A 13,884-nucleotide genomic window follows, 5' to 3' on the forward strand; every position below is an offset into this window, starting at 1 on the left:
ACATTCCACACCTGTGTCGTCATAGATTACGAAATACCCAAAAGGATAAAAGTTTATTTCGCAGGTATATCCAAAAATGTTTATGCGTATATTTTATCAGTGTTATCTACAGACATATATATTTTGATAAATTTCAGATTTTTTGTTTGGTAGTTTGTTTGCGCAGCCTAAAAAAGAACTTTTCATTTTATTTCAAACGGTATAACAAATTAATATTATATGATGCCTGCCTTTTGATAAAAAATGTATATCAAAATATACTTTATTGGTTTGGCTACCATTATTAGGCTACTAAACAGGATTTAGAATGATCTCATATCAATTGGTTCTCTCATTAAAATCTGTTCCATGAATCAAGCGTTCATCTTTTCTCTCTTCAAGTCCAACAAGAATGTACCTTAAAGGTAGTTGCTTGACAAAATAGAATATTTGTGTCCAAATATAATATCTCCTGCAAGGAATTTGATCCGAGAGGACCTGCCTGTAAAAAAAGTCTTATCTTATAGCGTAGCCTACTCACTTAACTCTCTTCCCCCGCACCTTCCTGATCGATGCAGTCTAGACACTCACTCAAGGGCGTGATTTTTAAGCTACCACCATAGCTCCTTCTCCCCACACACGCGCGCGCACAAACAAGATGTTTACCACGAATGCTATAAAAACACCTTGTAAACTAATATGTTTTAAACATTGCAAGTAAACATTTTGGCTCACGATATCTATACTGCGAAGTGGAAGATTGAGTAAGCTTGAATGCTGGGGGTTGGGCAATATATTTGTTGACCTATGCCTAACCTGAGTATGACTAACAGCTAATATATGAAAATAATCAACTGAACTGGTGCATTATGCAGCGATGGGTTTACCAGTGGTTGGCGACATTGGCAGATGCATTTCAACAGAACCGGATCTAGACTAGATAAGGATACAGCTATTTGAGTTATTCATATCTTTAGAAATGCAGATAAATTTTAGTGCTTCTTATAATTTTCAGATGCCTGAAGAAGTAAAGTTATATATAATTTGAATTAAATATCTATATACATAATACAGAGACAAATTCTTTGAAATTATTCATAGCAAACTTAAAAAAACTTATTGGACCAGATTTATGGGGAACCTTGTGGAAATTGTTCCCTACTTTGTAGCCTATCAAGAAAAAAAAAACCCACTGACAACTCTAACATGATATAGGTGAATCACGAGATGAATATTTCCCCCTAAAATTTAAAGACGAGGGAGGAACATGAAGGTAAGGCGCAAGCAGAGCAAGTAATCCGGATCTCAAACCTGGCAAAGTATCTTGATGTGATAAGACCTATGCAACAATTGGTACAGGGAAACTACAATTAAATCAATAAAATATAATCAAAGACGCGGATAACTATTTTGTAGATAAGATTTATCATCAACAACACACACACACACACAAACATCTAACATTCAAAACTTGAAAGACAATTGATCAATCTAACTCGAAAGTTATTGTTGTGTTAATTTGCTTTCGTGAAATGCGAAAGATGTGAGAGAAAGAATGAGAGAGAGGGAGAGAGAGAGAGAGAGAGAGAGAGAGAGAGAAGAAGAAGGGAGGGAGAGCGAGAGATGAGGAGAAACTAGAGCACCCTCATTTTAAGCACAAACATAGGGAATGCCAGATAAATCACTCCGCTAGACTACATTTCAAGATAGGACAACTTCTTCTGACACCATTTTATTTAGCCAGGTTAAGATAGAATCCAGAATAAATATTTACTTGACAATCAAACGTTGTTTGAGCATTGTCTGAAAAGTTTGGACCGACATGTTTCTCTCCAGTTTCTATTTGGATACACTCAAAGCATAAAAAGCATTTTTAAACAACGAAAAAACGACAATGTACTTAAGAAATAAAATGTTTTCTTTTAAAATGCAAGTTTTTCTTTCTCAAAACATTGAACTCACCAAAATACACAATTTTGAAATATTGAAACTAATTGTCCAAGGAAATGTAACATTATCAAAATGTTGTTTTGATCGTCTCCAATCATTTGTCACATGACTACACATACAAAACTGATTATTATATGATCATTTCATGACAGATTCGATTGTGTTTATAATCGGTAGTAAGAACTAGATCTAGTTGGCTTTTCATCAGTGGCGTTGCTAGGAATTTGCCATCAATTGGGGGCCCGAGGGAGCTCGACCCCTGCATTTTGCGAAATATTTAAAATTTAATGTAAATTTTTTTTAAATACTCATATGGAGCCCCCCTCAAGTGGGGGCCGGAGGGGATTTTCAAATTCTCCCCCATCTAGCCACTGCTTTTCATAAAAAGGCAATGCTATAATTAGCTAGCATTTTTTTCGGTATATCCAGTGGAACAGAATACGGATGTATTGATAAGCGAAGTGTTTTAAAAAGCCTGTAAAAACTTTTATGCATTTTGTAGCACTGCGAATCAAATTTCTAAAAGCTCTTCAGCTTGTAGTACAAAGTAATTACAAAGCTATAAATATTGACTCACTCTCTGTTATTCTGGTAAGAACTTTGAACACGATATTTTCCCCACACCAATTCACAGATCACGTAAAAAACTTTTTATTAAAAAAAGGGAAATAAATGATACAATTTCGAGAAATATAGTCATAAATGTGGAGTTCTTCAACTAGATAATAATTATTTTCATTTAAGTATTTCTATATTTTGCTTGTTTTTTTTATTATTTAGCTGGCAAAAAAAAAAAAGATCTTTGAAAATAACGTACTTCTTAATGTTCAGTTTGTCTAGTTCGAAATGTCTCCCAAACTTATTCATTCATGTTCTTACATTCTATCGCCCCCACATATCGCTTTCTTTTCTTTGTTTCTATTACTTCTCTACTTAGCAGTGGGGCCCTGGCAGAGTGTCATATCAGGGCAACGTATTATGCGCTGACGGTGACAAAAGATTCTCTTGATCGCGAAGCCTGTGGCGGTTGCCCCACTCGCGGGGCCGCCTCTGCTTCCACTGTATCTTATTGCTTTAAAAAAATGTAACCCGGATCATAAAGATCCAAATGTCAACAAAGAGCAAATTACTCTGAATTTGAAAATCTATAAGTCAAACCCAGCGGTAAACGTTTCAATGGGTAATAATTCAGATTGATGGCTCAGATCTTAAAGTTATTCCTAGGATCCTGGGTTCGAATCTCAGGGATTTTTTTAGGTGTCCCAGAGTCCACCCAACTCTAATGGGTATCTGACTTAAGTTGGGGAAAGTAAAGGTGGTTGGTCGTTGTGCTGGCCACATGACACCCTGCGCGTTAACCGTTGGCCGTAGAAACAGATGACCTTGCCCCATAGATCGCAAGGTATGAAAAGGGAAAACTTTAAGCTTTTCTCTTTTTTTTTTTTTGTTTTTTACACTGTGTAAAACATAGGCGGACATATTTAAACCCTTTTATTAAACTCACTTAAATAAAGTCTTGTTTTGCACGTGAAAGTTGTCCGGCTGCCCAGTGGCGTGATATCTGTAGGGTAGGGCAGCGTCCGGGAGGTCCATGCCCTCTGGCGTGAAGGAGGGGGCGTTCATGCTCTGCTTGTCGAAGACTCGAACCTTGATTAGCTCTGACCAGGTCATCTGGGACAACCTCTCGGCCACATGCCCAGCTACAGTGTACATGATGTTGCTGAAGTGGTTAGACATGCGGAAGTTGTCGTCTTGCGGAAGGAAACGTAATCGTCTGCAAAAAGATGACGCAACATGTCACGTGTTAAATATAAATAGAAGTCACGTGTTAGATATAAATAAAAGTTACCCGTTAAATAAATAAAAAAATAGGTGTTAGATATAAATAGAAGTCACGTGTTAGATATAAATAAAAGCTACGTATTAAATATAAATAAAAGTCACATGCTAAAATAAATAAAAAAACACGTGTTACATAGAATTAAAAGTAAGCTGTTAGATATTAATAACAAACAAGGCTACGTGTTGGATATTTACAAGAACCACGTCTTCGATTGAAACACAAAAAGAAACGAAACATATTTGAAAAGAGCATGAGTGTAGAAAAGTTAGCCAATAAAAGGACACAACAAACACACATATCAACATTCGCCTCTCACGGAAATTTTAGACATTTATAGATGTCCTAGTCTAAAAAGTTCTGCAAGACTTCAGGGAATGCCTTAGAATAAAACACTTTATTACAAGGTCCACATTTTGCAAAATCAGCATGTTTTTTTTTCGGACGAGAACTAAACATTGAGGTCAAACTCGACATAATTGTCTAATTAGCTTTTTTTTTAAAAAGTCAGTTTCCGGAGAGCTATTCCTAGGGGAGATCATTAACGGGCAGGTAGTTTCAAAGGAAAACATTTACCAACTCGCTACGCCCGATTTTTTAAAATCAAAGATCAAAGATTACTTAATATCATTATAGATTTTTTTAAATGCATCAAAATGAATAAAGATCATAATGATCATTTAACGTAAACAAAAATATCATATCAATAAAGATTATCAAAGATCATGGCAGATCGTCAAAGTCATCAAATCTCAAAATAGTAAAAAAAAATTAACAAAGATCATCAAAGATCATTAAAGTTCATCAGTGATGAACGAAACTATTCCTGTATTTAAGGGATCATGAAAGATCAATAAATACCATTCAACGATCAACAAAAATTGTCAAATATCAACAAAAAGCTTTCTTTTAAAATAACAGATAAAGTAACTTAGGAAAAAACCAAACATAATCGATTTCCTTAGAGTTCAATATTTAGTGATAACTAACTGGCAAGAAACTCAGCTCTACGCTGTCTGCTTGTCAGATGGTGATACTGAAGTGTGAGAGACATTCAAGGAAGTAGAGAGTGTAATGCCTTGATCTTTGGTAACTCATCAAGATAGTTTGGAATTAAATTGTTTCAAGACGCCTCTCGCGAAAAGAGTAGGTATAATAGTCCCTGGTTAGTACATAGAACCACGTCTCTGTATGCAATAATTTAATGTGGTTTTAAATACATGAAATGATATCGATTGGATCATTGTCATTCATTTAAAACTACAATGCAAATACAACATATATTTTATCATTGCAAAAAAAACAAAACACAAAAACTACCTTCGCCTTTACAGTCATGCAGACACACATTCATGAAGACACATTCTTGCAATCACACATTCATGAAGAAACTAATTCAATGAGACACATATTCATGGAGACATATATATTTATGGAGACACATATTCACGAAGACATATATTCATGAAGACACATTCTTGCAGACACACATTCATGAAGACACATTCTTGCAGACACACATTCATGAAGACACATTCTTGCAATTACACATTCATGAAGAAACTAATTCAATGAGACTCATATTCATGAAGACACACATTCATGGAGACACGCATTCATGGAAACACAAATTCATGAAGACACATATTCACGGGGAAACAAATTCAATGAGACACATATTCATGAAGACACATATTCACGGGGAAACAAATTCAATGAGACACATATTCATGGAGACACAGATTCACGAAGACACATATTCATGGAGACACATTCATGAAGATACATATTCATGAAGAGACATATTCATGAAGACACATATTCATGAAGAGACATATTCATGAAGACACACACTCATGGCGACACATATTTATGACAACACATATTCACGGGAAAAAAATTGAATGAGACACAAATTTATGGAGACACATATTCATGGAGACACATTCAGACATGATTCAGACACCTATTCATGGAGACAGATATTGATGCAGACACACATTTCAATGCAGACACAGAACAAAGGCCTCGTTCCTTACTTGATGATCTCCTCTCGTTCAACGTCTTCATGTAAGCCGGCCATACTGCTCAGGTCAGCGGCACTGGACCCGGATGGATAGATCAGCATTTCCCTGAGAGTCATGTCGCCCCAAGGAGAGGGCACCTGGATGTCTAGATGATGGAGAACAATGTCCCTCAACGTACTGTTCCAAGTCATCCTGGGAATGAACAAAGAAAGTTAATTACTTAAACATTTACACTAAATCTATGTAGTTCACACTAGATCTATGTAGTTCACACTAGATCTATGTAGTTCACACTAGATCTATGTAGTTCACATTAGATCTATGTAGTTCACACTAGATCTATGTAGTTCACACTAGATCTATGTAGTTCACACTAGATCTATGTAGTTCACACTAGATCTATATAGTTCACACTAGATCTATGTAGTTCACACATTATCTATATTATAAAGTAGAATGTGAGGTGTATGTATGTATGTATGTATGTATGGATGGATGGATGTATGTTACTTATAGACATCAAAACCGCTTGACCAATCTTGATAAAACTAGGCAGGAATGTTCCTTGGGTACCAACTTAGACCGTAGTGTATGTATTGTAGCCCTAAAACAAACTTAAGACCCTCAAAAAAAAAAAAAAAGTTGTCCGACTCTATTACAGCTATAGTATTTTATGGATCCAGGCCATGTCTACAATGTTGACATGAGAAAAGATAGAAAGGATTTAGACCTAGATCTAATTTTAAGAAATACACTTTGCGCAGATAGTTTTTTACTTTGACACATGAAAATACAAAAGAAGATCCATTGATTTCATTATATAATAAAATTAACCTTCAATTTTGTGTTTCAAAAGCATTTTTTACATAAATTAGTTCCTTATATCTGTGACTATAGATTTCCTGACGAACATTCTTTCATTAGACAATACCGTAATGAATCGCGTACTAAAAATTAATTCGTTTAATTGTTTACTTTATAATCCCATCCCTAGATCTAAAACTCTAATTCAACTCTAAGATGATAAAACTTCTCTTCGCACAGATAGTTTTATACTTTAACACATAAATATATTAATTAAAGTCCATTCATTTCATATTTTGATCAAATAAACATTCAAATTTGGTTTTCTAAAGCTACATTCGCTTACGAAAGCTGCGAAGCCGAGTTGAGATAGGCCTAGATCTATATTCATTCATGAATCGCGTACTAAAAATTATTTCGTTTAATTGTTTACTTTATAATCCCATCCCTAGATCTAAAACTCTAATCCAACTCTAAGATGATAAAACTTCTCTTCGCACAGATAGTTTTATACTTTAACACATAAATATATTAATTAAAGTCCATTCATTTCATATTTTGATCAAATAAACATTCAAATTTGGTTTTCTAAAGCTACATTCGCTTACGAAAGCTGCGAAGCCGAGTTGAGATAGGCCTAGATCTATATTCATTCATGAATCGCGTACTAAAAATTATTTCGTTTAATTGTTCACTTTATAATCCCATTTATTTAACAAAGCTATCGCTCTTTTCGTTTTTAATAGATAAGAATGTATCGACTTCGGGTAAACCATTTTCGCAAAACTAATTTTATTTTCGTAGCGAAAGAGAAATAACGTGAAAGGATCATTAGCTACGTTTAACATACATCTAAATCCAATCCACTAGATTATTCAAAAGCAAATGTTTTAATTTTAAAAAATGGATTGAAGCCTATTAGCTATTTTGATTTGATAGCTTCATTCACACTATTTTTACATTGACACATTCGCTTTACTTATTACATTATTATTTCGTTTAATTGTTTACAAAACACTCTCAGTGACCATATCGACAGTAATGCGCAAATAAAGACCCGCGGGTCGCGGGTAACATATGTCTAGTATATATATATATATATATATATATATATATATATATATGGGCGTAGCCAAGGGGGGTTTTTGGGGTTCAACCCTCCCCCACCCCCCCGAAATGAAATCAGGGGGGGGGGGGACGGACGGAATTAAGTGACTGATTTTTGCTTTCATTTTGTTTAATACTAAATCATCACTTACCACAGCACAGCCGAGGGGGTTTTGAGTTAAAAACCCTCTACCAGGGGAATGGAATTTAAAACCCCCTAACATGGGGTTTTGAGATTTAAAAAACAAATCCTTCTACCTTCTCCGTCTCAGCCAGTAAGAATAGCACATTAGGTTTTTGAAATAAAACTTTTTAATAGCAAGATTATGCACTGTAGATACCTCAGAATATGCATTTTGTTGGCTTTCAATACCAGAAAAAAAAAACTTGCTAGCATGGTCGGGAAGTCTACAAGTTTTAAACTAATTCCAGGAAGAACCTATTCTAGGGCACAATAAACGTCTTCCGAAAGGGTCAGAACGTAATAAAGATTAATTATGTACACCCATACACACATATATATATATTTTTCCGCGGGGCGGGGGAATCCCCCCAAACCCCCTCCGAAAAAAAATCCTGGCAACGCCCATGTATATATATATATATATATATATATATATATATATGTATGTGTGTGTGTGTGTGTGTGTGTGTGCGCGCGCGTGCGTGTGTGTGTGTATAATCATGGATTCTATAAATCGAATCCTTAAAAACACAGGCAATTTTAGTCGAGATTTCTGGACCCTGTTCTATCAATCCAGCCTTATGATTGGCTGAGGGATAAAAAGAAAAGTTACTTCCTGTCCCAGCGAAATCAGAGATTCAGGGAGAGTCAATATACGAGCTTAGATGTAACCACAGCATATTTTTTTTTTAGTTTCTAGATCAGCGGCTAGCAAGGATGCTGTGTGCACAGTACAACGATCCTTCAAGTATACTGTCCTGGAACACTTTTGAACTGGGTGAAGTCCAGACTTCCAATCAAAATTTAAAATTAAAATAAAAAATAAAATAAATAACAATACAAACTAGGTATTTAGACGGACATTCAATTGTGATATTGAAGCGGTCATCCCAGTATTATCAGCTCTCCTGAAACAAAACGGGTTTGACCACTTGGCCTTGGCCTCTGGAAACACCACGAAAGCCCGAAGTGGAAGCTAACTAGACAGTGGACATTGTTTACGGATTTAAAGGCCAGAAAAAAAATGAGTACAGTTACATGAAGTGGGGCAAGCCTAAAGCCTAAACCTTCATTGGAAATGGTGAAAAATGCCAACCAAGTGAAATCTTATCTGCCACTCTCTCCGTAGTCAACAGTTTGTAATGCTTGAAAACAAAAAAGGTTCAAAGGGTGAAGCAATTTTTTTTTTTTTTTTACAAAAACGCTACAATCAAATCTTAATCATGTGTGTCCCACCCCTCTTCCCCGGGGGTTCTCCTCGAGACCCCTCCACATCTGGCATGCATAAGTACAATGTGATTGTGTGTGTGTGTGGATGTAGCGTGAATGTAGGTTTGTATGTGATGACTGAGTGAGGAGGATGGGGACCAGTTGAGGAGGGAAGAGGAAGGAGTAGACGTTTGAAGAGTGAGAAAAAAAAAGGTCTGGAGTCAAATGATTTATTTGTGTGACGGAGCTACGTGCAAGAGTCTGACCACCTATAGCGCCGTGCCACAAGTGTTAGGAAACAATAACAAATATAGGTCCCAAGTCCAGCAGAATTGTATAGTGTCTGCATTGAGCTATGTGTCTATAACTGAACAGGAAATCTGTTCTCAGGCTATCTTTAGTGTAATTTCAAGCAAGCGTGGTTTGAAGGTATGAACTCTAGCAACAAAACACACTTCAAATGACAGACGAGAGAGAGAGAGTGAGAGAGGAAGAGTGAAAGAGGAAGAGAGGGAAGCGAGATAGAGAGAAATGGAGAGAGAGAGAGAGAGAGAAAGGAAGAGAGTAAAAAGGAAGAGTGATAGAGTGAGGAAGAGAAAGAGAGGAACAGGGAAAGAAAGAGGAAGAGAGAGAAAGAAAGAGAGAAGGTGGGTTAAGAAAGAAAGAAAGCATTATAAAAATAATGTTAAAATCTCTATCAGACACTTTTAGAAAGGCAAAAGACTGAAGCATTGTTTATCATTTAGGAATGAAATGTCAGAAATCGATATCACCAGGTACTAGATAGGTCTAGGTGATGGTGGAGGGAGGATGGGGGGAGGGGGACGAGTTTGTAGCGTGCCGCTTGAACCATCTATTTTTTTTTCTATAGACTTCAAGTCAAAAGGTACAGTACCAGTGGCGGAAATGGTGAGCAAGGAGGCTTAGAGTCAAAACTTTCACTACGCCAACAGGTGATGCCAAGGAATTGGGTCAAGATGAGAAATGAGGTTACTCTCTGGCCTACATATTTTTTTCTTTAGAGACAGGCGCGTGCATTGATCTGGGCCAAAGACACTTCCTCTAAGTCTCATTCTTTCTTTCACTTTCTTATATAATCTTTCTTTCTTTCACTCCTGGACACCACCTCTTCTATGTTTCTCTTCTAACGGAGGCCAAAGACTTAGATCTACTCCCAAACCTGGCGAAAATGTTTACTAAATGGTTGTTGGATTTCATTGGATAATAAAACTATCCTCTTCCCTCGGCATGTTACAAACCTGTTTGTTACTGAATGTGTGTGTTACTCTGTTACGATTCTTTTGATTTATTAGGCCTATACATCATAGTGCTGAATAGAATAGGTGTACTTTCATTTGGTTTACGCTTAGCATAGTTTCATCGGTAGCGTGAGGTCATAATTAAGATTAAACAATAAACGCTACTAGTAAATAAATATGCATTTTGGCATTATCAGTTGGCCTTTATTTGGCACTTCCAGTATCTTATACAGTGTACAGTTATCACCAGTATATCCAGGACTCCATCGTTTTAGAAGCCCTGAACACTGACTTGCAACGTCGCAACCTGTGGGCAGTTTAGACCACTAGCGCGTTATCGCGTCAAAGGTTCGACGTCACGACCTGTGACGTGGCAACGAGCTATTGGTCTAAAATGTCCAACTGGTTGCAAGTCAGTGTTCAGGGCTTCTATAACGATAGGTTTCGGTTTAACCCAATAGCTAAGTTCTTGTTGGAGTGAAATCTTCATCAGCTTAGTCCAGTGTTTCCCAAACTGTGTTTCACGGAACCCTAGTGTTCCGCGAGGCCTCAATAGGTGTTCCACGAAATAATGAGCTAGTAGGCCACAGCGTGCATTAATCTCTCTAAGAAAATAAGAGAAGTGTTCCGCTAAATACTCAGAATGTGCGAGGTGTTCCACTAAGGAAATAGTTTGAGAAACACTGGCTTACTTTGATGAAGATGGGAAGACGGGAGGAGAATGGGGGAGGTCAGAATGGAGGAAGGTATCAGATGTAATAAAAACATAGTTCACAACAACCCTCCCCCCCCCCTCAAAACAAAACCGAGCTAAACAAGCTTTATGTTGAAAGTTAAATTGTGTCTAGCTCAATTCACTGCATTTAAAACAAAGTTGTTTCCCTTTTGCAAGTTACGACTTATGTGGATGTGTTTCTTTTATTTCAAATGATCACATACTTCACATATTTGTTGATGTCAGCTGGGGTCTTCGTGTCAGACATAATATACAGCTGTTGGGAAATATTTTTTTTTAAAAGGCAGAAATAACCTGAATGTGTGTAATTAAAAACATTTTGAATCCCTTCAACCCCCCCCCCCTTTTTTACCCAAAAAATAATATATCTAAAAATCTAGATTTAAAGTCATCATTATTTAATAGAGGAAGCAATCAAAAGCTTATACACACTTCTATGACAGTACTACACACAGGATGTAGTCATACGCTAGCACAAAAACACACACAATCATGTAACAAGTCACGTGCCAGATTTTAAAATTTCAAAAAAATTCGACATTTTACTCTACCGCTCATTATATTAAAGAAATGACGCAGTGGAGGTAACTCTTATTTGTCTGTGACCGATAAAAAGGCAACTTCCCCTTTCCAAGCCAATCTCTGATAAAGGTGATATGGACATGTGAAGGGGGTTAATTTCAAGAGGAGACCAAAGAAATGTCTGGACTTCAGGAACGTTCACTCCCCACACCGATTACTTCCACCTGTTGATTTGTAGGTGTGAATGTCGGTGTGGCACCCTTAGCAGGGAAACATTGTGATAAGTCACGAGGTTCTAGGTAGTACTAATATCTACACATCCGCCCCTCTCTCGGTACTATCTATCGGGATATGAGATGAAAATTGAGCTCATGCATTAGACGAGTTTGTGGCTGATGAGGATGAAATGGTTACATGGTCACCTATATTGCTATATGGCAACCTGAATAATGAACTTTCTGGGTTATTGCACCTTTAAATCATCTCTTCTCTTCAAATCATCTCTACTCTTTAAATCATCTCTTTAAATCATCTCTTCAAATCATCTCTTCTACCGCTGTCCCCTCAACCATTCATTTCGTACTTTACAATTCTGTGGTATAAATTATATAAATGCTTTTTTAAAAAAAAAATCAGTGTTTATTATAGTTTATGGACTCAAATCGACCAATATATTGGGAGAAATGTGCTAACTAGTGAGAGAAATATGCTAATATATAGAAAAAAAAAATGTGCTTAGCAATTGAGTGAAAAGTGCTAAAATATCGAGTGAAATGTGCTAATATACCGAGAGAAAGTGCTAATATATCGATAGAAATGTGCTAATATCTTGGGAGAAATGTGCTAACATATTGAGAGAAATGTGCTAATATATTAAGTTAAATGTGCTAACATATTTAAAGAAAGTGATAACATACTGAGAGAAATGTGCTAAGAGACTAAGAGAAATATGCGTATTGCTTATTTACTGAGAGAAGCGTGTTAATATATTAAGAGAAATGTGCTAATATATTAAGTTAAATGTGCTAGAGAAATGTGCTAGTGTATTGAGAGAAACGTGCAAACATAATTGGGAGAAAGGAGGCCAAAAGACACGCTCCTATTTCACTGACATATGTGCTATCCCAGCAACATCCTTTTCACTTGGAGATGTTGAAATGTCGACATTGTCTCTGAGCAGATGTAAGTCTGTGGGGCAGTGTTTGTCTATGACGTAGCAGTAGGTAAACTAATAAAGCTACGTAAACACAGCAAAGGGCCATAACTTGACAGGAGCAGATACAAAATGTAATGCCTCTCTTTCTCCCTCTCCCCCCTTGCTCTGGATAAATCCACCCAAAACACGTGCGCCACATCGGTAGCACAACAGGCCAAGATGGCGCTGGTTTGTGAGCAAGGAAGTTGACCAACATCGTCACCAGTTCAAAACGAGGCCCTTTTTCCCTTTTCCTTCTGTCACACCGGAAGTCAAGGCAAAGCAGTAACAGCACCCTTTCGCCCCCCACCTCCCACTACGAGTGTACTTCTTACGTGAGCGCCTGCTGTACATAATATGTGGGGCCGAGTATTTCTTGTTGCGTCTTACAGGAACAGAGATCTCACCCACCCCCACCCCTTTTTCCTTCTTGAAAACACACTCGCTGACTTTGTAGTCCACATGTCACTGGTAGACAGTCAACTGGAAACATACTGACATTACGGCCAGTGACTAGATGTCAAAGTCTCACGTACTTACAAATGCACATTTCCACCTTTTGTGTGTATAGCCTATATTTTTAAAAAAAGTTTTGTGGCTTAGAAAAGTTAACATTTTTAAACCCACACATCTCAAAATGTGTATTTTAGTAACAGTCATTTAGAGTTAATTAATAAGACGAATGTAAATAAAATATCGCACAGCTTAGAGAGTGCTGGTGTTCAGACGAGCGGCCTCAGACAAGAGGTAGAGGACGCAAGCTGCTCTATCTGATAGCACTAAGACAGAGTCATTCTCATACAAGAACTGTGGCGAATTCAGCAGCTTAAGATTGACTTGTTTAGTCACAGCAGATTCGCTCTCGATTTAAGGAGTAGCAATCAACAAAGGTAATCCTTCTGGAGGCCTCCCCTGTCTGTCAAGAAAGGAGCCATTGTATCCTCCAAAATAGGATAAGACTGTTTAAGTTAGTTGAGCTGAACAATTCTTGTCCAGATTTATTATTGGCTCAGGGCAATCGGTGCAGGAATTTCTTCGTGTGAAAAAACATTAATTACATCTGACAAGAAAA

At 37.0% G+C, this 13,884-nt stretch overlaps 1 protein-coding gene across 1 annotated transcript in view; it reads right to left on the minus strand.

Annotated features, from left to right (window-relative positions):
* LOC106064134 (uncharacterized) overlaps nt 1-13,884 on the minus strand; it is a 144,917-nt gene that overhangs the window by 6,344 nt on the left and 124,689 nt on the right. The window contains exons 4-5 of the mRNA XM_056038904.1: nt 5,809-5,988; nt 3,434-3,703 (exon numbers count right to left, since the gene is read on the minus strand). Of these exons, the coding sequence (XP_055894879.1) occupies nt 3,434-3,703; nt 5,809-5,988 (450 nt within the window). The remainder of the gene's footprint in view (nt 1-3,433; nt 3,704-5,808; nt 5,989-13,884) is intronic.

Source organism: Biomphalaria glabrata, chromosome 8, assembly GCF_947242115.1.
Source record: "Biomphalaria glabrata chromosome 8, xgBioGlab47.1, whole genome shotgun sequence".
In the NCBI taxonomy this organism is placed as follows: Eukaryota; Metazoa; Mollusca; class Gastropoda; family Planorbidae; genus Biomphalaria; species Biomphalaria glabrata.